Source organism: Lissotriton vulgaris, chromosome 2_1, assembly GCF_964263255.1.
Source record: "Lissotriton vulgaris chromosome 2_1, aLisVul1.2, whole genome shotgun sequence".
NCBI classification, from domain to species: domain Eukaryota; kingdom Metazoa; phylum Chordata; class Amphibia; order Caudata; family Salamandridae; genus Lissotriton; species Lissotriton vulgaris.
Genome location: NC_141687.1, coordinates 632,196,767 through 632,221,947, shown reverse-complemented (window position 1 = coordinate 632,221,947; position 25,181 = coordinate 632,196,767). Strand labels below are relative to the sequence as shown.

General features: G+C 46.0%; 1 protein-coding gene across 4 annotated transcripts in view; it reads left to right on the top strand.

The window, feature by feature from the left end:
• Nucleotides 1-25,181, top strand: part of GALE (UDP-galactose-4-epimerase) — a 182,732-nt gene that overhangs the window by 130,882 nt on the left and 26,669 nt on the right. For all 4 annotated transcript variants that reach the window (XM_086955798.1, XM_086955799.1, XM_086955800.1 and 1 more), the window contains 4 exons: nucleotides 12,303-12,416; nucleotides 16,862-17,038; nucleotides 17,473-17,586; nucleotides 18,732-18,798. In XM_086955798.1, coding sequence (XP_086811924.1) covers nucleotides 12,303-12,416; nucleotides 16,862-17,038; nucleotides 17,473-17,586; nucleotides 18,732-18,798 — 472 coding nt within the window. The remainder of the gene's footprint in view (nucleotides 1-12,302; nucleotides 12,417-16,861; nucleotides 17,039-17,472; nucleotides 17,587-18,731; nucleotides 18,799-25,181) is intronic.

Genomic DNA, 25,181 nt, shown 5'->3' with positions numbered 1-25,181 from the left:
GGGAGAGTGAAGATTAGAGCATGGTGCTGCAGTATTCCAGTGTGTGAATGAACATTAGAGCAGGGTGCTGCAGTATTCCAGTTTGCGAAGGAGGATTAGAGCAGGGCGTTGTACTATTTCACTGTGGGAGAGTGAGGATTAGAGCACAGTGTTGCAGTATTCCAGTTTGCGGAGGAGGATTAGAGCAGGGTGTTGCAGTATTTCACTGTGGGAGAGTGAGGATTAGAGCAGGGTGCTGCAGTATTCCAGTGTGTGAATGAGCATTAGAGCAGGGTGCTGCAGTATTCCAGTGTGGGTGAATGAGGATTAGAGCAGGGTGCTGCAGTATTCCAGTGTGGGTGAAGGAGGATTAGAGCAGGGTGCTGCAGTATTCCAGTGTGTGAATGAGGAATAGAGCAGGGTGATGCAGTATTCCAGTGTGTGAAAGAGGATTAGAGCACGGTGTTGCAGTATTCCAGTTTGCGAAGGAGGATTAGAGCAGGGTGTTGCAGTATTTCACTGAGGGAGAGTGAGGATTAGAGCAGGGTGCTGCAGTATTCCAGTGGGTGAATGAGGACTAGAGCAGGGTGCTGCAGTATTCGTGTGTGAATGGGGATTAGAGCAGGGTGCTGCAGTATTCCAGTTTGCGAAGGAGGATTAGAGCAGGGTGTTGCAGTATTTCACTGGGGGAGAGTGAGGATTAGAGCACAGCGTTGCAGTATTCCAGTTTGCGAAGGAGGATTAGAGCAGGGTGTTGCAGTATTTCACTGTGGTAGAGTGAGGATTAGAGCAGGGTGCTGCAGTATTCCAGTGTGTGAAAGAGGATTAGAGCACGGTGTTGCAGTATTCCAGTTTGCGAAGGAGGATTAGAGCAGGGTGTTGCAGTATTTCACTGTGGGAGAGTGAGGATTAATGCAGGGTGCTGCAGTATTCCAGTGGGTGAATGAGGATTAGAGCAGGGTGCTGCAGTATTCGTGTGTGAATGGGGATTAGAGAAGGGTGCTGCAGTATTCCAGTTTGCGAAGGAGGATTAGAGCAGGGTGTTGCAGTATTTCACTGTGGGAGAGTGAGGATTAGAGCACGGCGTTGCAGTATTCCAGTTTGCGAAGGAGGATTAGAGCAGGGTGTTGCAGTATTTCACTGTGGTAGAGTGAGGATTAGAGCAGGGTGCTGCAGTATTCCAGTGTGTGAAAGAGGATTAGAGCACGGTGTTGCAGTATTCCAGTTTGCGAAGGAGGATTAGAGCAGGGTGTTGCAGTATTTCACTGTGGGAGAGTGAGGATTAGAGCAGGGTGCTGCAGTATTCCAGTGGGTGAATGAGGATTAGAGCAGGGTGCTGCAGTATTCGTGTGTGAATGGGGATTAGAGCAGGGTGCTGCAGTATTCCAGTTTGCGATGGAGGATTAGAGCAGGGTGTTGCAGTATTTCACTGTGGGAGAGTGAGGATTAGAGCACGGCGTTGCAGTATTCCAGTTTGCGAAGGAGGATTAGAGCAGGGTGTTGCAGTATTTCACTGTGGTAGAGTGAGGATTAGAGCAGGGTGCTGCGGTATTCCAGTGTGTGAATGAGCATTAGAGCAGGTGGCTGCAGTATTTCAGGGTGGGTGAATGAGGATTAGAGCAGGGTGCTGCAGTATTTCAGTGTGTGAATGAGGAATAGAGCAAGGTGATGCAGTATTCCAGCGTGTGAAAGAGGATTAGAGCACAGTGTTGCAGTATTCCAGTTTGCGAAGGAGGATTAGAGCACGGTGCTACAGTATTTCACTGTGGGAGAGTGCGGGTTAGAGCAGGGTGCTGCAGTAGTCCAGTGTGTATGAATGAGGATTAGAGCAGGGTGCTGCAGTATTCCAGTTTGTGAAGGAGGATTAAAGCAGGGTGCTGTAGTATTCCAGTTTGTGAAGGAGGATTAAAGCAGGGTTCTGCAGTATTCCAGTTTGTGAATGAGGATTAGAGCAGGGTGCTGCAGTATTTCACAATGGGAAAGTGAGGATTAGAGCAGGGTGCTGCAGTATTCCAGTTGTGGATGATGATTAAAGCAGGGTGCTGCAGTATTCCAGTTTGTGGATGATGATTAGAGCAGGGTGCTGCAGTATTCAAGTTTGGGAAGGAGGATTAGAGCAGGGTGCTGCAGTATTCTAGTTTGTGAAGGAGGATTAACACCTTGGCTGCTAGAGCTATTTTCCTCCGGTGCTGAATTGTTGTAGAGCCCATAGTGCATGACGAGCTCAGCTCGTCATCAGCACAGCTCCACTGTGCCTCATGACGAGCTCAGCTCGTCATGAGCATCGAAGGGGTTAAAGCAGGGTGTTGCTGTATTTCACTGTGGGAGAGTGAGGATTAGAGCATGGTGCTGCAGTATTCCAGTTTGGGAAGGAAGATTAGAGCAGGGTGCTGCAGTATTCCAGTTTGTGAATAAGGATTAAAGCAGGGTGTTGCAGTATTCTAGGTTGTGAAGGTGGATTAGAGCAGGGTAATGCAGTATTTCACTGTGGGAGAGTGAAGATTAGAGCAGGGTGCTGCAGTATTCGAGTATGTGAATGAGCATTAGAGAAGGATGCTGCAGTATTCCAGTTTGCGAAGGAGGATTAAAGCAGGGTGTTGCAGTATTTCACTGTGGGAGAGTGAGGATTAGAGCAGGGTGCTGCAGTATTCCAGTTTGCGAAGGAGGATTAGAACAGGGTGTTTCAGTATTTCACTGTGGGGGAGTGAGGATTAGAGCAGGGTGCTGCAGTATTCCAGTGTGTGAATGAGGATTAGAGCAGGGGGCTGCAGTATTCCAGTTTGCGAAGGAGGATTAGAGCAGGGTGTTGCAGTATTTCACTGTGGGCGATTGAGGTTTAGAGCAGGGTGCTGCAGTATTCCAGTGGGTGAATGAAGATTAGAGCAGGGTGCTGCAGTATTCGTGTGTGAATGGGGATTAGAGCAGGGTGCTGCAGTATTCCAGTTTGCGAAGGAGGATTAGAGCAGGGTGTTGCAGTATTTCACTGTGGGAGAGTGAGGATTAGAGCACGGCGTTGCAGTATTCCAGTTTGCAAAGGAGGATTAGAGCAGGGTGTTGCAGTATTTCACTGTGGGAGAGTGAGGATTAGAGCACAGCGTTGCAGTATTCCAGTTTGCGAAGGAGGATTAGAGCAGGGTGTTGCAGTATTTCACTGTGGTAGAGTGAGGATTAGAGCAGGGTGCTGCAGTATTCCAGTGTGTGAAAGAGGATTAGAGCACGGTGTTGCAGTGTTCCAGTTTGCGAAGGAGGATTAGAGCAGGGTGTTGCAGTATTTCACTGTGGGAGAGTGAGGATTAGAGCAGGGTGCTGCAGTATTCCAGTGGGTGAATGAGGATTAGAGCAGGGTGCTGCAGTATTCGTGTGTGAATGGGGATTAGAGCAGGGTGCTGCAGTATTCGTGTGTGAATGGGGATTAGAGCAGGTTGCTGCAGTATTTCACAGTGGGAAAGTGAGGATTAGAGCAGGGTGCTGCAGTATTCCAGTTGTGGATGATGATTAAAGCAGGGTGCTGCAGTATTCCAGTGTGTGAATGAGGATTAGAGCAGGGTGCTGCAGTATTCCCGTGTGTGAATGAGGATTAGAGCAGGGGGCTGCAGTATTCCAGTTTGCGAAGGAGGATTAGAGCAGGGTGTTGCAGTATTTCACTGTGGGAGAGTGAGGATTAGAGCAGGGTGCTGCAGTATTCCAGTGGGTGGGTGATGATTAAAGCAGGGTGCTGCAGTATTCCAGTTTGGGAAGGAAGATTAGAGCAGGGTGCTGCAGTATTCCAGTTTGTGAATAAGGATTAAAGCAGGGTGTTGCAGTATTCTAGGTTGTAAAGGTGGATTAGAGCAGGGTAATGCAGTATTTCACTGTGGGAGAGTGAAGATTAGAGCAGGGTGCTGCAGTATTCGAGTGTGTGAATGAGCATTAGAGAAGGGTGCTGCAGTATTCCAGTTTGCGAAGGAGGATTAAAGCAGGGTGTTGCAGTATTTCACTGTGGGAGAGTGAGGATTAGAGCAGGGTGCTGCAGTATTCCAGTTTGCGAAGGAGGATTAGAACAGGGTGTTGCAGTATTTCACTGTGGGGGAGTGAGGATTAGAGCAGGGTGCTGCAGTATTCCAGTGTGTGAATGAGGATTAGAGCAGGGTGCTGCAGTATTCCAGTGTGTGAATGAGGATTAGAGCAGGGGGCTGCAGTATTCCAGTTTGCGAAGGAGGATTGGAGCAGGGTGTTGCAGTATTTAACTGTGGGAGAGTGAGGATTAGAGCAGGGTGCTGCAGTTTTCCAGTGGGTGAATGAAGATTAGAGCAGGGTGCTGCAGTATTCGTGTGTGAATGAGGATTAGAGCAGGGTGCTGCAGAAATCCAGTTTGCGAAGGAGGATTAGAGCAGGGTGTTGCAGTATTTCACTGTGGGAGAGTGAGGATTAGAGCACAGTGTTGCAGTATTCCAGTTTGCGAAGGAGGATTAGAGCACGGTGCTGCAGTATTTCACTGTGGGAGAGTGCGGGTTAGAGCAGGGTGCTGCAGTAGTCCAGTGTGTATGAATGAGGATTAGAGCACGGTGTTGCAGTATTTCACTGTGGGAGAGTGAGGATTAGAGCACAGTGTTGCAGTATTCCAGTTTGCGAAGGAGGATTAGAGCACGGTGCTGCAGTATTTCACTGTGGGAGAGTGAGGATTAGAGCAGGGTGCTGCAGTATTCCAGTGGGTGAATGAGGATTAGAGCAGGGTGCTGCAGTATTCGTGTGTGAATGGGGATTAGAGCAGGGTGCTGCAGTATTCGTGTGTGAATGGGGATTAGAGCAGGGTGCTGCAGTATTTCACAGTGGGAAAGGGAGGATTAGAGCAGGGTGCTGCAGTATTCCAGTTGTGGATGATGATTAAAGCAGGGTGCTGTAGTATTCCAGTTTGTGGATGATGATTAGAGCAGGGTGCTGCAGTATTCCAGTTTGGGAAGGAGGATTAGAGCAGGGTGCTGCAGTATTCTAGTTTGTGAAGGAGGATTAGAGCAGGGTGCTGCAGTATTCTAGGTTGGGAAGGTGGATTAGAGCAGGGTAATGCAGTATTTCACTGTGGGAGAGTGAAGATTAGAGCAGGGTGCTGCAGTATTCGAGTGTGTGAATGAGCATTGGAGAAGGGTGCTGCAGTATTCCAGTTTGCGAAAGAGGATTAAAGAAGGGTGTTGCAGTATTTCACTGTGGGAGAGTGAGGATTAGAGCAGGGTGCTGCAGTATTCCAGTGTGTGAATGAGCTTTAGAGCAGGGTGCTGCAGTATTCCAGTGTGGGTGAATGAGGATGAGCGCAGGGTGCTGCAGTATTCCAGTTTGCATAGGATGATTAGAGTAGGGTGTTGCAGTATTTCACTGTGAGAGAGTGAAGATTGCAGTATTTCACTGTGGGAGAGTGAAGATTAGAGGAGGGTGCTGCAGTATTCCAGTGTGTGTGAATGAGGATTAGAGCAGGGTGCTGCAGTATTCCAGTGTGTGAATGAGGATTAAAGCAGGGTGCTGCAGTATTCCAGTTTGTGAAGGAGGATTAGAGCAGGGTGCTGCAGTATTCCAGTTTGCGAAGGAGGATTAGAACAGGGTGTTGCAGTATTTCACTGTGGGGGAGTGAGGATTAGAGCAGGGTGCTGCAGTATTCCAGTGTGTGAATGAGGATTAGAGCAGGGTGCTGCAGTATTCCAGTGTGTGAATGAGGATTAGAGCAGGGGGCTGCAGTATTCCAGTTTGCGAAGGAGATTAGAGCAGGGTGTTTCAGTATTTAACTGTGGGAGAGTGAGGATTAGAGCAGGGTGCTGCAGTATTCCAGTGGGTGAATGAAGATTAGAGCAGGGTGCTGCAGTATTCGTGTGTGAATGGGGATTAGAGCAGGGTGCTGCAGAAATCCAGTTTGCGAAGGAGGATTAGAGCAGGGTGTTGCAGTATTTCACTGTGGGAGAGTGAGGATTAGAGCACAGTGTTGCAGTATTCCAGTTTGCGAAGGAGGATTAGAGCACGGTGCTGCAGTATTTCACTGTGGGAGAGTGCGGGTTAGAGCAGGGTGCTGCAGTAGTCCAGTGTGTATGAATGAGGATTAGAGCACGGTGTTGCAGTATTCCAGTTTGCAAAGGAGGATTAGAGCAGGGTGTTGCAGTATTTCACTGAGGGAGAGTGAGGATTAGAGCAGGGTGCTGCAGTATTCCAGTGTGTGAATGAGGATTAGAGCAGGGTGCTGCAGTATTCCAGTGTGTGAAAGAGGATTAGAGCACGGTGTTGCAGTATTCCAGTTTGCGAAGGAGGATTAGAGCAGGGTGTTGCAGTATTTCACTGAGGGAGAGTGAGTATTAGAGCAGGGTGCTGCAGTATTCCAGTGGGTGAATGAGGATTAGAGCAGGGTGCTGCAGTATTCGTGTGTGAATGGGGATTAGAGAAGGGTGCTGCAGTATTCCAGTTTGCGAAGGAGGATTAGAGCAGGGTGTTGCAGTATTTCACTGTGGGAGAGTGAGGATTAGAGCACGGCGTTGCAGTATTCCAGTTTGCGAAGGAGGATTAGAGCAGGGTGTTGCAGTATTTCACTGTGGTAGAGTGAGGATTAGAGCAGGGTGCTGCAGTATTCCAGTGTGTGAAAGAGGATTAGAGCACGATGTTGCAGTATTCCAGTTTGCGAAGGAGGATTAGAGCAGGGTGTTGCAGTATTTCACTGTGGGAGAGTGAGGATTAGAGCAGGGTGCTGCAGTATTCCAGTGGGTGAATGAGGATTAGAGCAGGGTGCTGCAGTATTCGTGTGTGAATCGGGATTAGAGCAGGGTGCTGCAGTATTCCAGTTTGCGAAGGAGGATTAGAGCAGGGTGTTGCAGTATTTCACTGTGGGAGAGTGAGGATTAGAGCACGGCGTTGCAGTATTCCAGTTTGCGAAGGAGGATTAGAGCAGGGTGTTGCAGTATTTCACTGTGGTAGAGTGAGGATCAGAGCAGGGTGCTGCGGTATTCCAGTGTGTGAATGAGCATTAGAGCAGGTGGCTGCAGTATTTCAGGGTGGGTGAATGAGGATTAGAGCAGGGTGCTGCAGTATTTCAGTGTGTGAATGAGGAATAGAGCAAGGTGATGCAGTATTCCAGCGTGTGAAAGAGGATTAGGGCACAGTGTTGCAGTATTCCAGTTTGCGAAGGAGGATTAGAGCACGGTGCTACAGTATTTCACTGTGGGAGAGTGCGGGTTAGAGCAGGGTGCTGCAGTAGTCCAGTGTGTATGAATGAGGATTAGAGCAGGGTGCTGCAGTATTCCAGTTTGTGAAGGAGGATTAAAGCAGGGTGCTGTAGTATTCCAGTTTGTGAAGGAGGATTAAAGCAGGGTTCTGCAGTATTCCAGTTTGTGAATGAGGATTAGAGCAGGGTGCTGCAGTATTCGTGTGTGAATGGGGATTAGAGCAGGGTGCTGCAGAAATCTAGTTTGCGAAGGAGGATTAGAGCAGGGTGTTGCAGTATTTCACTGTGGGAGAGTGAGGATTAGAGCACAGTGTTGCAGTATTCCAGTTTGCGAAGGAGGATTAGAGCACGGTGCTGCAGTATTTCACTGTGGGAGAGTGAGGAATATAGCAGGGTGCTGCAGTATTCCAGTGGGTGAATGGGGATTAGAGCAGGGTGCTGCAGTATTCGTGTGTGAATGGGGATTAGAGCAGGGTGCTGCAGTATTTCACAGTGGGAAAGTGAGGATTAGAGCAGGGTGCTGCAGTATTCCAGTTGTGGATGATGATTAAAGCAGGGTGCTGTAGTATTCCAGTTTGTGGATGATGATTAGAGCAGGGTGCTGCAGTATTCCAGTTTGGGAAGGAGGATTAGAGCAGGGTGCTGCAGTATTCTAGTTTGTGAAGGAGGATTAGAGCAGGGTGCTGCAGTATTCTAGGTTGGGAAGGTGGATTAGAGCAGGGTAATGCAGTATTTCACTGTGGGAGAGTGAAGATTAGAGCAGGGTGCTGCAGTATTCGAGTGTGTGAATGAGCATTGGAGAAGGGTGCTGCAGTATTCCAGTTTGCGAAAGAGGATTAAAGAAGGGTTTTGCAGTATTTCACTGTGGGAGAGTGAGGATTAGAGCAGGGTGCTGCAGTATTCCAGTGTGTGAATGTGCTTTAGAGCATGGTGCTGCAGTATTCCAGTGTGGGTGAATGAGGATGAGCGCAGGGTGCTGCAGTATTCCAGTTTGCACAGGATGATTAGAGTAGGGTGTTGCAGTATTTCACTGTGAGAGAGTGAAGATTGCAGTATTTCACTGTGGGAGAGTGAAGATTAGAGGAGGGTGCTGCAGTATTCCAGTGTGTGTGAATGAGGATTAGAGCAGGGTGCTGCAGTATTCCAGTGTGTGAATGAGGATTAAAGCAGGGTGCTGCAGTATTCCAGTATGTGAAGGAGGATTAGAGCAGGGTGCTGTAGTATTCCAGTGTGTGTGAATGAGGATTAGAGCACGGTGCTGCAGTATTCCAGTTTGTGAAGGAGGATTAGAGCACAGTGTTGCAGTATTCCAGTTTCTGAAGGAGGATTAAAGCAGGGTGCTGCAGCATTCCAGTTTGTGAATTAGGATTAGAGCAGGGTGCTGCAGTATTCCAGTTTGTGAAGGAGGATTAGAGCAGGGTGCTGCAGTATTCCAGTTTGTGAAGGAGGATTAAAGCAGGGTGATGCAGTATTCCAGTGTGTGTAAGAGGATTAGAGCAGGGTGCTGCAGTATTCCAGTGTGTGTAAAAGGATTAGAGCAGGGTGCTGCAGTATTCCAGTTTGTGAATGAGGATTAGATCAGGGTGCTGCAGTATTCCAGTTTGTGAAGGAGGATTAGAGCAGGGTACTGCAGTATTCCAGTTTGTGAATGAGGATTAGAGCAGGGTGCTGCAGTATTCCAGTTTGTGAAGGAGGATTAGAGCAGGGTGCTGCAGTATTCCAGTTTGTGAAGGAGGATTAGAGCAGGGTGATGAAGTATTCCAGTTTGTGAACGAGGATTAGAGCAGGGTGCTGCAGTATTCCAGTGTATGTAAAAGAATTAGAGCAGGGTGCTGCAGTATTCCAGTTTTTGAAGGAGGATTAAAGCAGGGTGATGCAGTATTCCAGTGTGTGTAAGAGGATTAGAGCAGGGTGCTACAGTATTCCAGTGTGGGAGAGGGAGATTAGAGCAGGGTCCTGTAGTATTACTGAAGGCATTAAATGAGGATTAGAGCAGAGTGTTGCGCAATTCTGGTTTGGGTGTCTGTGCACTAGAAAGAGGATTTGGCTCTGCTTCAGTCTGTGCAAACAGTTTCTTGGCTGGTGTGCTACCACACTACTGTGTGGGTGAGCAGGCGTTAGGCGAACTAGAGTATGCTGCTTCTTTGTTCTAATACTTGTTGTGGCTGCTAGATCAGGATGCTGAGTGTTTGATGTGTATGGACTAAGCAGCAAGGTCTGCAGTGTTCAGGTGAACACTGTGCTAGAGCAGAATGCCTATGTGTACCGGTATAGAGGATTAAATACTAGCAGTGGGTTCCACATTGTATCAAGTGGGCGTGCTGTGTTCTGGATTTTTCTTTATAAAGCATTTGTCAATACTATGGTGGCGCTTTTGCGCTCAGGATTGAATGAGCAACCACTTCACTACATGGCCAAAAGGGCAAGAGTTGACTGTGGTAACTGAACCATTTTGTTTTTGCATAATTCTACTGTTAGGAATGAAAAGAACTGACAATTAGCCCATCTCTGTCTGAATTTACGAGAGAGGGAGGCTTACGTGCTGTATAATGTCAGGCTCTTAGAGCAGTTTAGACTCTGAAATTTTTTTTATGAGTAACGCAGACCAAATTAATGAATGGGTTCATATGCTGTACAAAGGGCTTTATTTTACATTGATTCTTTATCTGCAACTAGGTTAGTAAGGTACAGGTCTTCGTATTCCAGTGGAATAGAATCCATGTCACTTCATTCTGCGAGCTTTGTAAGTTGTAAATCAGATATTGGATGAGGCCAAGAGAAGACATGTTAACATAGTTAAGACGAGACATAATCAAGGTCAACACTATCTGTTTTGTACCCTGGATATTGAAGAAGTTAAAGATCTTTTCAGGTTTTGCTGAAAGGACAACCTTGCATTGACTATGCTTGAAGTGTGTGCGGGCCACTGTAATTGGAGCATCCCAAGTAGACCACCTCAACTGGTTTGAAAGTTTCATCTTCAACCAGTTTTGTGTTATCTGAGCATCAACAGCTGGTCATCGATTGAAGATGTTTTTTCTCTGACCATGGAAGGAAGAAATCTGAAAGGAAGCTGCGTTTCATTGGCATATATAAAGTATTGTATTTTAAAGGACTGCATTGGTTTACTATAATTCTACAAGAGGGAGACACAGCTTATTTTGTGTGTGTTTTGGGACCCCACAATCGAGATGAATAAGATGACAATGAAAAGAAGGACAGAGAAACTACCTGAAAACAATCAGTGAAAAAATTTTATATCCACTGTAAGACCGAACCCAGAATTTATCATGAGTGCACTCTGCACGATAGCATGTTGATGGTGTCAGACTTTGCGGAAAGATTTAGGAAGATCAGAGCTCTGACACCGTCCAACAGGGCTGGACTGGGGAACCAAAAGGAGCCCTGGCACAAATGCAAAACACGGCGTGTTCCCTTTATCCTTGTCTTGCCTTCTTTCTCTTTCCATGTATCTGTCCTCCCTCTCTCCTGTCTCTTCTTCCTCTTACCACTTCCTCTCTGCCTCCCCCCTCCTCTTTCTCTCCGCTGAAGCCTCCTGCCTGTTGCTGTTGACCTCGGGGAGCTGGGGAAAGTGAGGGAGGCCTCAGGAGTGTCCCAGGGCTGTCAAAACCGGTCTCCAACCCACTGGGGAAATGCCCAGTGGAATAAAATGCCTGTCTCCTCCGCTCTAGGCCTCCCACCCGAATGATAGGCTGGTGGAGGTGTGGCTCACTGGTTTGAGGAGGCATACCATGAAGCAGAGGTCAGACCCGGGACCAGGGTTCAATTCCCGACGTGGCAGGGTCAGAGCCCAAGTGTCCACGGACTCGATAATTCTCACTTTGGTGCCTACTTGAATCACGGGTTCACACTCTGCAACTCTGGGCAATAGCTTACTTAATCTCCACTACGGCCCCCCTGCGGCTGGATGCCTGGCTTTCACCCTGGGGATGCCCAGTGCGGGTTATATCACAGCGAAAAGCCAGGACGGGTTCCCAATGCAAGCGCCGAGATGCCCAAGGGTAAGTCGAGCGCTATATAAGAACATACATACATACATACATACATACATACATACATACATACATACAATTAACATTTGTCTCGAATTCCAACTGCCTGCATTTCTATGCGCGGGGCCAGACGAAGGCCCACGGCACTTGAGTATGGTGTGTCATTAGGGTGAGTGCGCCTAGAGCTTGGTTTGTGTGGGTGAAAGGCTCTAGAGCAGGCGCTGCAGTGTTCCGGGTTGAGTGACTTTGCCCTGGTGCAGGTTGTAGCAGTGTACCTATCTGGGTAGCAGGCAGTGGAGATACCAGAGTGGGTGTGGGGAGTAGAGCTGCGGATGAGAGTGGCCGGGTTTGGTAGATTGAGCATCGACACGGGACGCTGCCCGGTTCCTCTGTGGACGAGCGAGCAGGCGCAGGTGCTGTAGTGCATCGGCTTGAGCGGATTAGCCTGGATTCAAGGCGCTACTGTATTTGTGTGTGGAGGCCGGTCACTGGACTGGGCATTAATATGGGTGAGCAGGCATTAAATGAATGTACACTAGAGCAGGGAGTCGCCAGTGTCTCTGTGCAGGGGCGGCCTTAGGCATGTGCAAGCTCTGCACCTGCACAGGGCCACCAAACCCCAGGGGCCACCACTCCAATATATATCCTTAATATAATAATCCTCTGAGGATGGATACATATTTGCGTGGCGGCCCCTGGCAGGGATTTGGCAGCCTACGGCTCTGTTCCACTTCCAAACACCCTGACCCCCCCCCCCCCTCTTCACTGGCCTCTGCGCTCCCCCTCTTCCGAGGCCCCCTACCTTTGCTCCCTGCCCAGGGCCGCCATGAGCCTAGAGCTGCCCCTGCTCTGTGTGAATGGCAGGAGCGTGCGGGGCATTGCGGGTGCAGGGGAGCAGATGCTGCAGTGTTACTGTCCATCGATCTGGCATTACAGCAAGGGGTTTTAGTGTTTGAGTGAGCGGACACTTGACTAAGGTGCTGCACTGCGCCAGTGTGGGTGAGAGTACTGGACCTGTGAGCTGCAGTGTCTCAGCTAGTAGCATGCACTTTGCCGGTGCCCTTGATGGGCAGCGCAGCGCTTTGAACGACTGCACTTTATTGTAGACCACGTCTCACGGGCCTCTCTTTCTTTGACCTTAGCACAAGTTCTCGGCTGTGCTGCACTTTGCCGGGCTGAAGGCCGTGGGGGAATCTGTGGAAAAGCCCCTCGAATACTACAAGGTGAATGTGACGGGGACTCTGCGACTCCTGGAGGTGAGTGACGAGAGCTGCGCGGGTTAACTCTGGGCGACACCCCCGGGCAGTGTGTGCACGAATGAAGGGAGGGTTTGCTGCATGTACTTGTATGTACTCATTCCTGTAGTTATATACGGCTGAGTTGTTTCGGCACACCTGGGCTTGAGCTGGTAAGTGGCATTTATGTCCCGATGACGCAAGCAGTGCAAGTGCGACTTTTATTTTAACTTGTTCATTGTTATATCTAAACCATGCGATCTTCACCCATTAAAGTGTTCTTGAAAAGACTGTAGAATAGTGTGTGTGTGTGTGTGTGTGTGTGTGTATGGTAGATGAGAGGGTTGGATGGGATGTGGAGTGAGAGTTAGACAAAGTATTTGAATGTCTCCTGTCAACTATTGGAACCGTTCTCGTGGCTCTGGGGAGTTCGTTCCCGGCTCTTTGGCACGGATGGTATCGCCTGCGATCTATGCTTTGTGGGCAAGTTACTGATTTATGTTGTCCCCAAACGGAGACCTTTACTTGTTAGGACATAAGATCTGGATCTTCGGTGGTACATATGACATAGAGGCTCTATAACTTGAAATCCTTCATGGATGGGGAGCATGGCTACTGTCATCGCATGCTACCAGACGAGTCCTACTCTGCAACTCTAGTCCAGGAAAGCAGGGACTCCCTAACAATCTAACGACCCCGCGCAGAAAGTAATTGTCTGCGCCATGCCCTCTCCGCTGGGTTCCACCAGGCCTATTTGCGATGTGGTCCTGCCGCATTTGATAGATGGTACTGGCATGGTGGTAATGGGTAAACTAAGTGCATTGCAAATTATTATAATCATGGACTCAGAAGAATCTAGGGCATTGTGGACTTCTGGTCAGTGTGCTTTATTTACTAGGTTCCGCTTCCGAACGCTTGGCCAACTCTTCATCTACCACTAGAATAGTGGATGTATGTGCGAAAAACTCTAAAAGTCCCATATTTTTCATCATTGGTTCCAATTTGGGACTCTACAAGTACGCCGGAATGCTTGAGGTATCAACTAAGTCAGCCTTTGAAAACAGGAGGTATTTGCTACTGGGCAGACCTTAAGGTCGGTATAAATTTGACGCGTTGGGAAGCATTGAGCAACTGTACCAATGGTCTGCTGACAAGGTTCAAATACTATCAACGGAGTTCCTGGTGGGCAACGCAAGACTGGGTAGAGATCGCGGATTCTAAAATCAACCAAGTAATGAGAACTGGTCAGTGGAGAAAGGAAACATCGTTTTGGTATTGGGCCTTCGTGGAGACTAGTGGAAAGATTGAGAATGACATTTTTAAATTGTGGGGTGAAGAGTTCGATAATCGAGACTTGATGCAAATGTAGAGCAACTCATATACTACACTATGAAAAGTAGTAAAATCAGCACCACTTAAACGAATCTCCTGTTCACCACGTTTAGAGTTTATTGGTCCCCCTTAAAACTCAAGTCACAGGTAACATTTATACCTTTCCCCGGTGTATGCAAGCAGCGGCGGCTGATACACATATGTTTGTCATGTTCAAAAATAGTCCCTTTTTAGGATTCGATAAGTGTCTTTTTTTGGGAGAGACCATTGGGATACAACTAAAAGTAAGAATATGCTTAATTTTCTTAGTTCTAAGTTTGGATCAAGAAGCGTAAATTACTGCTGAAAAATCCAAATTTTAGTTTTATGTAGTTCTGTTGGCAAGACAAGAGATTTGTAAATTATGGAAATCTGGGAATCATCCAATTTTCTCTGAGTGCCTCAGGAGTATTATATATGTTAGTGAATCCGATATGGCGTATGACCAAAAAAGCAGAGAGAAAGAGTGGGCTACGTTGATAAAGTGGAGAGAAAACGAAACGTGAGTCCCATGATTATGCCACCTACTCTGTTGGCCATATTATCTCCTATTCTCCGGCAGGCTCAGTTAGTAAAGGAGATGGAATTGGAAACAGTTGTATACTTGTGGGAACTCCTCTTTTGGTCTTCTTCTATGGTCTACGGCAGGGGTCTCCAAACCGGTTCCCATGCCAGATTTTTTGGATATCCCCATTGAGATACATGTAGTTATTTTAAAAATCTGGCATGGATCCGGCCCTCCAGGACCGGTTTGGAGACCCCTGGTCTACGGTCCGGTTCCCCATAGTATGACCTAGAGTGACTAGAGTATAACCCAGCAAGGTATCCGGCAAAATGAGGACATAAAAAGATTTTTTTAAAAAGAAGCCTCATTCCTTGAGGGCTAACTTTTGCTATGTACAGGGAGTGCAGAGTTGTAGTTACAGGAGATGAAGTCCACTAGCACGTAGAAAGTCATATGCCAGCGTAATGTTTGAAACAATTAATTCTATAATGATAAAAAAAATTTATTATTACGCTATGCTATATTTATTGTCTGTATTATTCGGATGGGGCATCTTGGTGCTTTGGTGCATGACCCACCTTCTTGAAAGAGCTGCAGTGGGCCCTGGGTGTTACACTGCATTGTGGACGTAGTGTAGAGAATATGTGAGGACTGCACTTGGTTCATGTACTGACCATGATTAGATAGGACCTCTGATGGGCTCGACTTGCGAGCATCAAAAACTGATGGGAAAGTAGGTGTCTGGTGACGAAAGGAGAATGGTGATAGGGCAGGAAATAAAGAGAACCGTACTGGGTGCTAGAGGTTTTAACAGGAACGATATTACGAAAGGATCGATGAACAGCAAAAGAAAGTTCTGAACAAATGAGGAAATTGGTGGATTTGGGGAGGTGGATGCCCAGTTATTCTAAAAGAACTGACTGATACTCTACAGAGAGGAGGCAGATGGGGGAGACTGGCTTTGTTAACATGAATACTGGGTCCTCAGAAAAACTCCTCAAACATATAATAATCTGTTTGGGATCAAAGCACACCAACAAATGCCTTGGTTAAAACTTTCTGTTCTACGGTGACACTTGTCAGTTCCACGTGCCCATCATGGGTTCCTGGTCAGTCGCCTGTGAACTTGTAACCTGCCTGGGCTATCGTACTGAAACACTGCTATCTATATATTTGGAGATTGCTATATATTCACTGAAACGGTTTATTATAGGGGGCAGTTGTCACTTGCATGCATCCCCACACTGATAGACGTGGCATAGGTCAACACTGCTAACTGGTAGGACTGGGAAACGTGATGTATTGTGAATTCTTTTTTTCTGGCTTTAGAAGTGGACTCTGTCCTTCATTCAACTTTGGGCAAGGGGAGTTGTAAATTCGACCCTCACCTAATGAATGTTTCCTTATGGTGGTTTGTGAGCTACTAGGCTGGTGAGCTCTGATCTGGCGACTGTCACCTGATTACCAGGAGCAAGTCACGTACTGTAATCTGGTAGAGAACAGTAATTCGAGCCCTTTCTTCTTAAGGTTCTGACAAAATCCTGCTCAGTCTCTCCCAGCCATGCCCATGAACGATTGTGGTGTAATCTTAGTTACAGAGGGATTGTGTCATGCTTACTATCAAAACCATAATAGACCACTCCTAATAAGTAAATTAAAAAAGTCTCAATCTGGGGACAAATAGAAATTGATGAAGCGGCTGCAAAGTGTAAATAGCAGGTGCTACCGCCATGCCTGCTGCATGATGAAAGAACACCTCAAATACTAGTGTCACGGGTTCCATAGTATTTGCCAGGAAATCTATTCATATCTTTTCTCTGTAGGAATTAGGAGTTGTCAGCGATTGGCTTTACCCCTCCGAATAAATGGAATGTTGGGAGGATGTCTTCTTTCTCCAAGCATGCGTGGAGCGTGACGCTGTCCTTCACTATCATCAGGGAGGTCTACAGACCTACACCCCAACTCTCTGAGTACGGAAGAGTTCACCATCACTTCTGGAAGCAACTAGCGCCTAACCATAACAGTAGCTATGAATACTGAAGCCCTTGTTCGTGTGTGCCAAGCACTCTGCTCTGACTGCATGGTCTATTGGTATTTGGGGACTTAGGAGCACACAATATGACAGCAGTTTGGGATATTGCTTCTAGTTGATATTAGTCTGACTAACAAGCGTTTAAAGACGTAGAAATGAACTTGTGTCTCAGGTGACAATCATCAACATTCTAGACCTACACATACCTGATACTAGGCAAGCAGCTGCTTAGTTCCCCTTTCGATATAAGAAATCTTATCAGTTTAGAAAACAGTGCTTAGTATAAAGTAATTCTAAGCCATGCTTACAATGGGGTCTCAGAAACAGTATATCTAGAATGCAAAGTAGTTTCGACTAAAAAGCCAAGACTAGCTGAAACTGTCGAGGATGATATGGGCCCTACTTCACATAAGTAATAGTAGTTGTGCGTGGGTATAGGGAGGGCGAATAAATAAAAATATATTGCAGACCCTGGTGCTTTATGTCATGTTTCGACCCATTCGTTCTCTATCATCAAGCACTGTTTGTTGCCTTGCTTCTAAATCTGCTCCCCTTTAGGTAATGAGTGCTCATGGAGTGAAGAACATTGTGTTCAGCAGCTCTGCCACCGTTTATGGAGACCCTGCGTATCTGCCCATCGATGAGAAGCACCCCGTGGGTGGCTGTACCAATCCTTATGGGAAAACCAAGTACTTTATTGAGGAGATGATCCAGGACCTCTGCAAGGCTGAAAAGGTAAGCATGAAGGAAGATGTGGCCCGAGATTGCTCTGTGTCTGCATGATACACCAAGCAAAAGATCTCTGCTCAAAAACCCATGAAGAAAGCGCTGCTCAAGGTACCAGCAAGAGGTTGCCAGGCCTGCATCCACAAGTGTACAGCTAACTCATTGTAAGCTTATTCTAGCTTCAAAGCGTAGCTAGCAAAATCCCTCAGGTCCCTTATATGCGTCATTGTTGTGTGTTTTCCTCTAAATGTCTCTCTCCTGTTTCTCTTCTTGTCTTTCCTTCCTTCCTTTGTCCTTGGCTTAGAAGTCAGTTTGATCTTTTACTTACTTAAGTACACTTAATCTTTCAGTGTTTCAAATTGATGCAAGTTTGTTTTCATGTTGTCCCAACCAGGTTTTGTCTTGTATTAACCGTGGATTTGTTTTCCTGATTGGACTTTTAGGACTGGAATGCAATCCTTTTACGATATTTTAATCCGATTGGAGCTCACATTTCTGGAAAGATTGGAGAAGACCCTCAAGGAATCCCAAACAATCTGATGCCTTATGTCGCTCAGGTATCTTACATCAATTTGTTTTGATATTTTCAGTTGTTTGTGTTGAGAATTTAGTATATATCTAGAAATGGAAACAAAATCCTTATTGGTGCTAAAAATATTACACGTGGCCCGAACCAAATGTAAGCAGACATTCTTTGATGCTATTGTGTACTTTTGTTTCTTACATGCACTTTTGTAATTTATGAGGTGCAATATGTTTAGTAATGCTTTCTACGTTATTGAGGTTGATTTGCATGTCATTGCTTCAAAAAGTACTACTCGAAATTCAGTAATATTCTAATAAAAATAATCTGGAGCAATTCAAAGGATGCAGCAAAATATGTATTATAATGATGTGGTTAAAGTTTTCCAAAGAATGTCATTTGTTTTTATAATATTGGTTGTTACTTAATGCAGATATTCCGCGAATAACTAGAGATGTGGCATTAATACATTTATTATTGCGAAATATTCAACATTACAATTGACATTTCAGCAACATAGAAACCTCTCTATATCTACCTTTATGAGATTTGTCTCTTTTATTATCTTAATATACTACTGCATCAGTGTTTATGTCTCTTCCCTATGATGTCTTTCATCAAGGATGGCATCCTCCGTGTTAAATCCAAGTCCTCTATTTGTAGTTTATTTTGTGATGTAAAGCTGTGCTGTGGTTTTGTGCCGCATTTACTGATACATAGTAGTTGGGAAGGATGTTATTAGTATGAAGAATCCTGTGGTATAGGTGACATTTAGAGTAGTTGGGAATGATTCTTAGTATGAAGACTCCGGTGGTATAGGTGACATTCCTGACCTTGTGCCCAGGCCCTCCTTCCATTGAGATACACCTTGGGGTTTTGCAAGTGTCGGCTCTTGGTGGCTGCAAATCTTGCCCTGGGCTGCCACCAAGTCTGGTGCGTGGCAGCTGAAGATATTGGCCCTGGAAAGCAACAAAGTTTGGTCACTCACAGGACTTGGTTGTGCCAACCTTTATATACTATCTCAGTCCTCCTGCTTACAGCACCATGTGGTCAATTCTCAGTGGCCAAGCCTTTGGGTTCTTCGTCGTTTTTTGAACCATTCTTTTTGGTTTATGGACAGTTACATGCCACTGTGGGTAGACCACTATTAACCACGTGTGTTTGTTTCTTGCTTTGCAGGTGGCCATTGGACGCCGGGAGTACCTTAGTGTGTTTGGCAATGATTACAACACATGTGATGGAACAGGTAAAAAATGGTGCAAGGTTCTTTGTTGGTAAAGCCTGTTCTGCAAACACGTACTATATGTTGATGTAACGTTTAATACAGTGGTCTGCTTCTTATGTGTGTGCATACTTGAACGTCATCTGTGTATATTTGAAGGGTGATGTCCTGCTTTTAGCATAAGAACGACATGAACTCTTCTTAATATATGTGCACTGACACACATTCATTTTAGTATGTGTACTGTGACACTGCTTGTTAACTCGCTTTACTGGACAGTATTTGACTTCTTCCATTATAGAAAGAAAAGAAACACTTTTCACCCCATGTCATCTCCCAGAACAAAGCAGTTTAAGTAATTTGCTTATTTTGGGTAGGCATAAAACCTGCCTGATGAGTAATCTGGGCACCTGTGGGTTCTGTAACAACAGAAATTTAGAATAACAAGATAGGAGACAAAGCAGGCAACCGGTTACCAGGGAATGACACCAGTGACGAGAGAGCTTGTTAAATTAGCGATCGATACATGAGTAGGGTCCCAGATTCTGGAGGCGCTGGGTGATGTGTCCATCACAGTAGCATATTTGCTACTGGAGAAATTGATTGCACCCACCAGAGGCCTGTGAATATAAACATCCTCATTCACAGGCCTCACTCCACTTCACCCCCATGAATAGAAATTAAAATGTTTGGAGGCGGCTTAATTATTTATAGTTGGTTTTGAGTGGAATCCAGCTAGAAAAACTATTCTTGGTAACAAATTGTGACGAGGTTGCTATTTCACTTTACCCTGGAGCTTACAAATATACCTACAGCAAGCTGTTTTAGCAACTGGAGACAGTTGCCAGATTCAAGACTTGTGCAATCCATTTTAATGTGACTGCAATCAAAAACAGGCTATTGTATAATGTATTAACAGCATTGGAGTGTGCAGCACCTGTCTCCTGTTTAAAGGGAAGTCTACTGTGCTCTTTGTAATTTTAAGGTATGTATGTATTGTCTGATTTCCATGAATGATCTTCTGGTAGAAGTAAGAAGGACAAAACTGAGGGAGTGAGAGGTAGTTCAGATAAAGACGTTTTATAGTACTGCAGATTTGAAGGTGATGTACCATGCCCCCATTTGACTTGGAAGGAAGTTTAGACTCTCATTACCTTCCCTGAGAATCCACTGCAACGAGCAGCAAAGAAACTAGAAAAGTTGCTAACTTAGACATTTAAGGGCTTTCCAAGAACACATCTAAAGTCTTTAAGAAGGTGAGTGTCCACATTGTGTACCTGATGGCAGCCTCTTATCCCTGAAATAGCCTGCCAAAGAAAATACACTATGCCCTTCAATGATGAAGTACAAAACAACATTTAACAACCACCTGTTAACCCCACAATTCCACAGTCTCTCTCCTAACTCACTTCTGACCACACAGCATCCAGACGGACTCGCATCACAATTGTAAAATACTTCACCTCCCCAGCTGCCAACTTCACCAAATTTCACCACCATTACCCCTTCACAGGACCTCTGCAACTAGATCTACTACTTCGTGAACAACAAAATCAGCAATAAATACAACTTTACCTGCCAATTGGACCCATCCTCCCTCATTGCTCTACAACCCAATGAGAGTATCCACCCTGGAACCAGCCTGGCATGCTGACCTGTGATCTCCACAATGAATGCAGGCTTAGCCATGTAATCCATGCACTTTGGAGACCCTACTGACCCCTGCCCGCCCTTAATGTTCACCAGAGAACTCAACCCTCTCTGCTCTGCACTCACCCCGACCCTCAACTCCATTCACCTCCGCTATCTTCCCAGAAGCCTGAGAACATGCCACCATTCGTCTCTTCCTGAAGAAACCATAGGCAGAGACGCGAAGATACAGGCTCACTACTAATTTTACACCATGCGTCCCTACCCAGCTAAAATCATCATAGCTACCAAAGACGATACTTGCCTGTTCGACCTCTCTGTTGCTTTCAACACATTCTCACATCACCTCCTCATCTAAAGCATCTGATACTCTGGAAATAGAGGACCTGTGCTCCAGTGCATCTGCTTCTTCCTCACAGGGCGCACACAGTCGATCAGCCTGTCACCTCACACCTTCACGGCCACTAACCTGGTTTGCAGAGTCTCATAGAGATCCACGATTAGTCATACCCTCTTCAACATACACACGACTCTTCTCACTGGCATCATCAGTTCCCATGGTATCACCGTAATCTCCTATGCACAAACACCCAACTCATCCTCTCCCTCTCCGACAACAAGTCCCACACCTCAGCCACCTTCGTGTTCAAAGTTGCCAACTGGATGAAAATCAATTTTCTCAAGCGCATCTTTGACAAAACAGAGGTTGTACTCTTCGGAAAGGACATCACTCTCTGGAATTCAGCCTGGTGGACAGCTGAACTTGGTAAAGCACCCAACTCCACCGATCAAGACAGGACCATTGATATAATGGTGGATAAACTCTTGATGACCAACAAAGATAACACCTTGGTGTCCTCCTGCTTCCACACCCTCAAACTCCTCAAGAAGACCCACAAGTGGTCCCACCCAGAGAACAGTCATCCAGGCCCTGATAACAAGCAAACTAGACTACTACAGTGCTCTCTATGTTGTCATCTCCTCTGACCTTACCAAGCATTCCCATGTCGTCACACAGCAGCCAGATTCACACTCTTTAGTCTCTAAGTTAAAAGCAGCATTCAGACTAAAAAGTACATTGTGTAATGGAAATGCAGCAATGAGATAATGGCTAAGAGCTGAAGTAAATAATACAGTATTGCCATCAGACATGCAATTTTCCACCCTGTACTAAACATGCTGCCACAAATGTTGATGAATTTGCCAGAATATGGTCTCAGGAGCAAAATATGTTGTACCTACTGGGTGCACCTAATTTCTGATGAATACTTCTGTCTGCAGATTCCTCAACTTGTAAATACCCTCAAGTGCCAGACTGGATCTGAAGATTTTTCTCAACAATTCTCTTGCGTGCCAGTAGGTGGTGTTGGAATCACATAGAGCCGCCACATAGCTGTATGTGGAACCACTGGAGCCACATAGAGATGCAGTGCTAATGTCAGTTCATTCAATTCCATGCCTTCAGAAGCAGATTCAGTCCTCACTCTCTCATTTAAAAAAAAACTTTTGGGCAGAACTTATTTTTATCACATTTTTTGCAGTGTGCAATGGACATGTCTCCCCTTACAACTACAGACTTCAAACTCTGCAAAGACTGCATGCCTTAAACAAATGTTGGTGACGGACATGGTATATCTCTGCTGTCTGTATTCCCCACACGACTCAAAGTAGTGTGATTACAACGCCAGGATAAACCTGAAGGACACACAAGACAGCGAAACCAAGCTCTACGTTGCTGAGCACCTGTCAGAACGTGCGTAGCAGCCGGTCTCACTCAAGTTGAGGATGTAGACTCTTTCTCATTCTAGAGAGAGGCCCTCTTCCCACTCCAATTAATCAGGTGTGTCGAAGTCCAAGAAGAAATATAAGAAGTTTATACGTAATTCCCCTTCTTTCAGCCCCTCTTTTCAGGAGGGATTCAGAAAAGGGGGTGGTGATGAACAGAGTGTCTGAATTAAGCAGACCACTCTTACCCAGTCCAAAGATCAGGGCTTGATCCATCACCGTTATTTAACTCACTGCCCCATCCCAGCTCAGAACCTGGCTATATGCAAATCAGTCTGTCCCTGGCCCAGTGCATCATGGGAACAGGGCAGACCAAACTACCAAGCCAATTCTTCACCAGAAAGGAGACAAGCTTCCGGGGACCGGTTTCTGGCATTTCAGCCGTCGTCGGCCCGGCTTGCTTGAATCCTGATGGAGCAGCGAGTAAGGGACTCATGTCTGAGTATACCCTGCCACACCTATAGTGGCCAAAAACGATTCAGAAAAGGGGGTGGTGATGAACAGAGTGTCTGAATTAAGCAGACCACTCTTACCCAGTCCAAAGATCAGGGCTTGATCCATCACCGTTTTTAAGCTCACTGCCCCATCCCAGCTCAGAACCTGGCTATATGCAAATGAGTCTGACCCTGGCCCAGTGCATCATGGGAACAGGGCAGACCAAACTACTCAGATGTGAGTCCCTTGCTCATTGCACCATCAGGATTCAAGCAAGCCGGGCAGAAGACGGCTGAAACGCCAGAAACCGGTCCCCGGAAGCTTGTTTCCTTCCCAGTATAAGAATTGGCTTGGTAGTTTGGACTGCCCTGTTCCCATGATGCACTGGGCCAGGGTCAGACTAATTTGCATGTAGCCAGGTTCTGAGCTGGGATGGTGCAGTGAGCTAAAAAACGGTGATGGATCAAGCCCTGATCTTTGGACTGGGTAAGAGTGGTCTGCTTAATTCAGACACTCTATTCATCACCACACCCTTTTCTGAATCCTCTTTTCAGGAGGAGTTGCACAAACGTCAGGGTGACTCCGGATCTAGGACCCACCGCGGAACTGATCCTTCAGCTCATTATGATCAAATGAAAATTACTGGGTCCTTCAGCGACACTGCAGATGTTCAGAGACTTTAATTAGGCCACGTTGCATATATTTGCCACACTACAGCTTCCTTCTGGCAGGCCTATAGGCCCCAAGGACCCAACAAGACCTCCAGTTAGATTACCTCAATAGGATTCGTCCCTGACCTCAACTTTGCCTTTTGACCCTCCTCAGGGGCCCGCCCTCATACAGTGGCCAGTGCCTGTCCTGATTTCTCACCTGGCTCAAAAATTCTCACCAGTTCCCCGTGCATTGACGCCAGAGAGAGAACTGATTATCTTTTCCGACTCTGACCAAAATCCGCAAAGACCTGGACCAAATTCACACCTAACTTTACTGCAGATACAGCCCATGCAGCCCCATTTGGACTTGGATGGGACAGTGCAACTACACGTTGATAGGAGAACAGAGGACATTCCCCAGACACAATCCACACAATGCTAATTAGAGCAGTGAATCTTTGATGGGATAGCATTAGAAAACTGCCACAAGTGTTCAAAAAATAAAAGTGAGGGATTGCAGTTACAAGTCCACTAGCCCCAGTGTGTGTAACCACATGGTTTTTCAAATACGCAGTGTACAAATATACAGAGAGGGAGCAGCTTGAGAACTTTGGCTGCAGAATGCAAAAACCATTGTTGATAAAACAGCATCTCTGCAAACTGAAATTGTGGGCAACACTCAAGCTTATATTTGGTGTCCGAGACATACTCTCAAAGCCTCTTCCTAACATTCATTGGCACTTTTCACAGACCAGCCACCTCAGCGTTTCTAGGTTAAAAATCTGAGATGTTGATCACCTTGAAGATGCTCAGGTGTCACAGCCCTTATCATCTTAATGTATGGCCTAGCTTTAGTGGTTTTGAAGGTAATGGAATTGTATGTTGAATATTTGCTTCTACCATTTTTGGAAGTTTATTCCATACATTTTAGTACAGTTATGGGCATGCTTCTGACGATTGTGTAGCAGGAAAGCTTGCAGATAACAGTAGTGGACATCCCTTTTTATGGGACTCAAGATGTCTGGCATGCCAGTTTTGGGGATGCGTCCAAATTCATTAGCATCTGTTCCATAGTCCAGAGTTGATAATGTGAAGTATTCTCACAGAACAGCCATGGACGCAAGGGGGATTGATCACTATCTTATCTGGTGGAGCTTACATCATCATAAAGACCAGAATATCAACAAACATTGATGGATACAGTTCGATTTCCTGTTAAAATATATTTTTTCAATTAACAGTTGTGTAGAAAAGACTCTGAGCACTTTACCACTGTTGACCAGTGCTAACATGCATGTGCTTCTTACCTAACCATGTGTGTAAATGGTGTATACCTGATTGGCATATTTAATTTACCTATAAGTCCCTGTTAAAGTGGTATACCATATACCCAGGGCAATACCCAGGTCCTGTAAATTAAAAGCTATTAGTGTGCTTGCAGTATAGATGGTGCCACCCACAGAAGTAGGCTTTCAAGCCTGTCTTAGACCTGCCACTGCAGTGCCTTTGTTTGCAGTGTACTGTCACTTCGACTTTGCATTTAGAACTACTTGCCAAACCTTTAACTCCCCTTTTCTTTCACATAATCCACCCCAAAGATAGGCCCTAGTTAGCCTTAAGGGCAGGGTGCTGTGTAAGTAAAAGGTAGGACATGTACTTTTATGTTTTGCATGTCCTGGTAGTGACAAACAGCTAATGTTAGATTTTCATTACTGTGAGGCCTACTCCTGTCATAGGTTAACATTGGGAATTCCGTTATACACTTTTAAGTGATAATTCCTAATCACAAAGGAGTAGCTACTTCATGTTTTGTATATTTGGAACGGTAATGATACACCCTGCTTACTGGTGCAGCTGGATTTGACATTGCTGTTTTAGAAATGC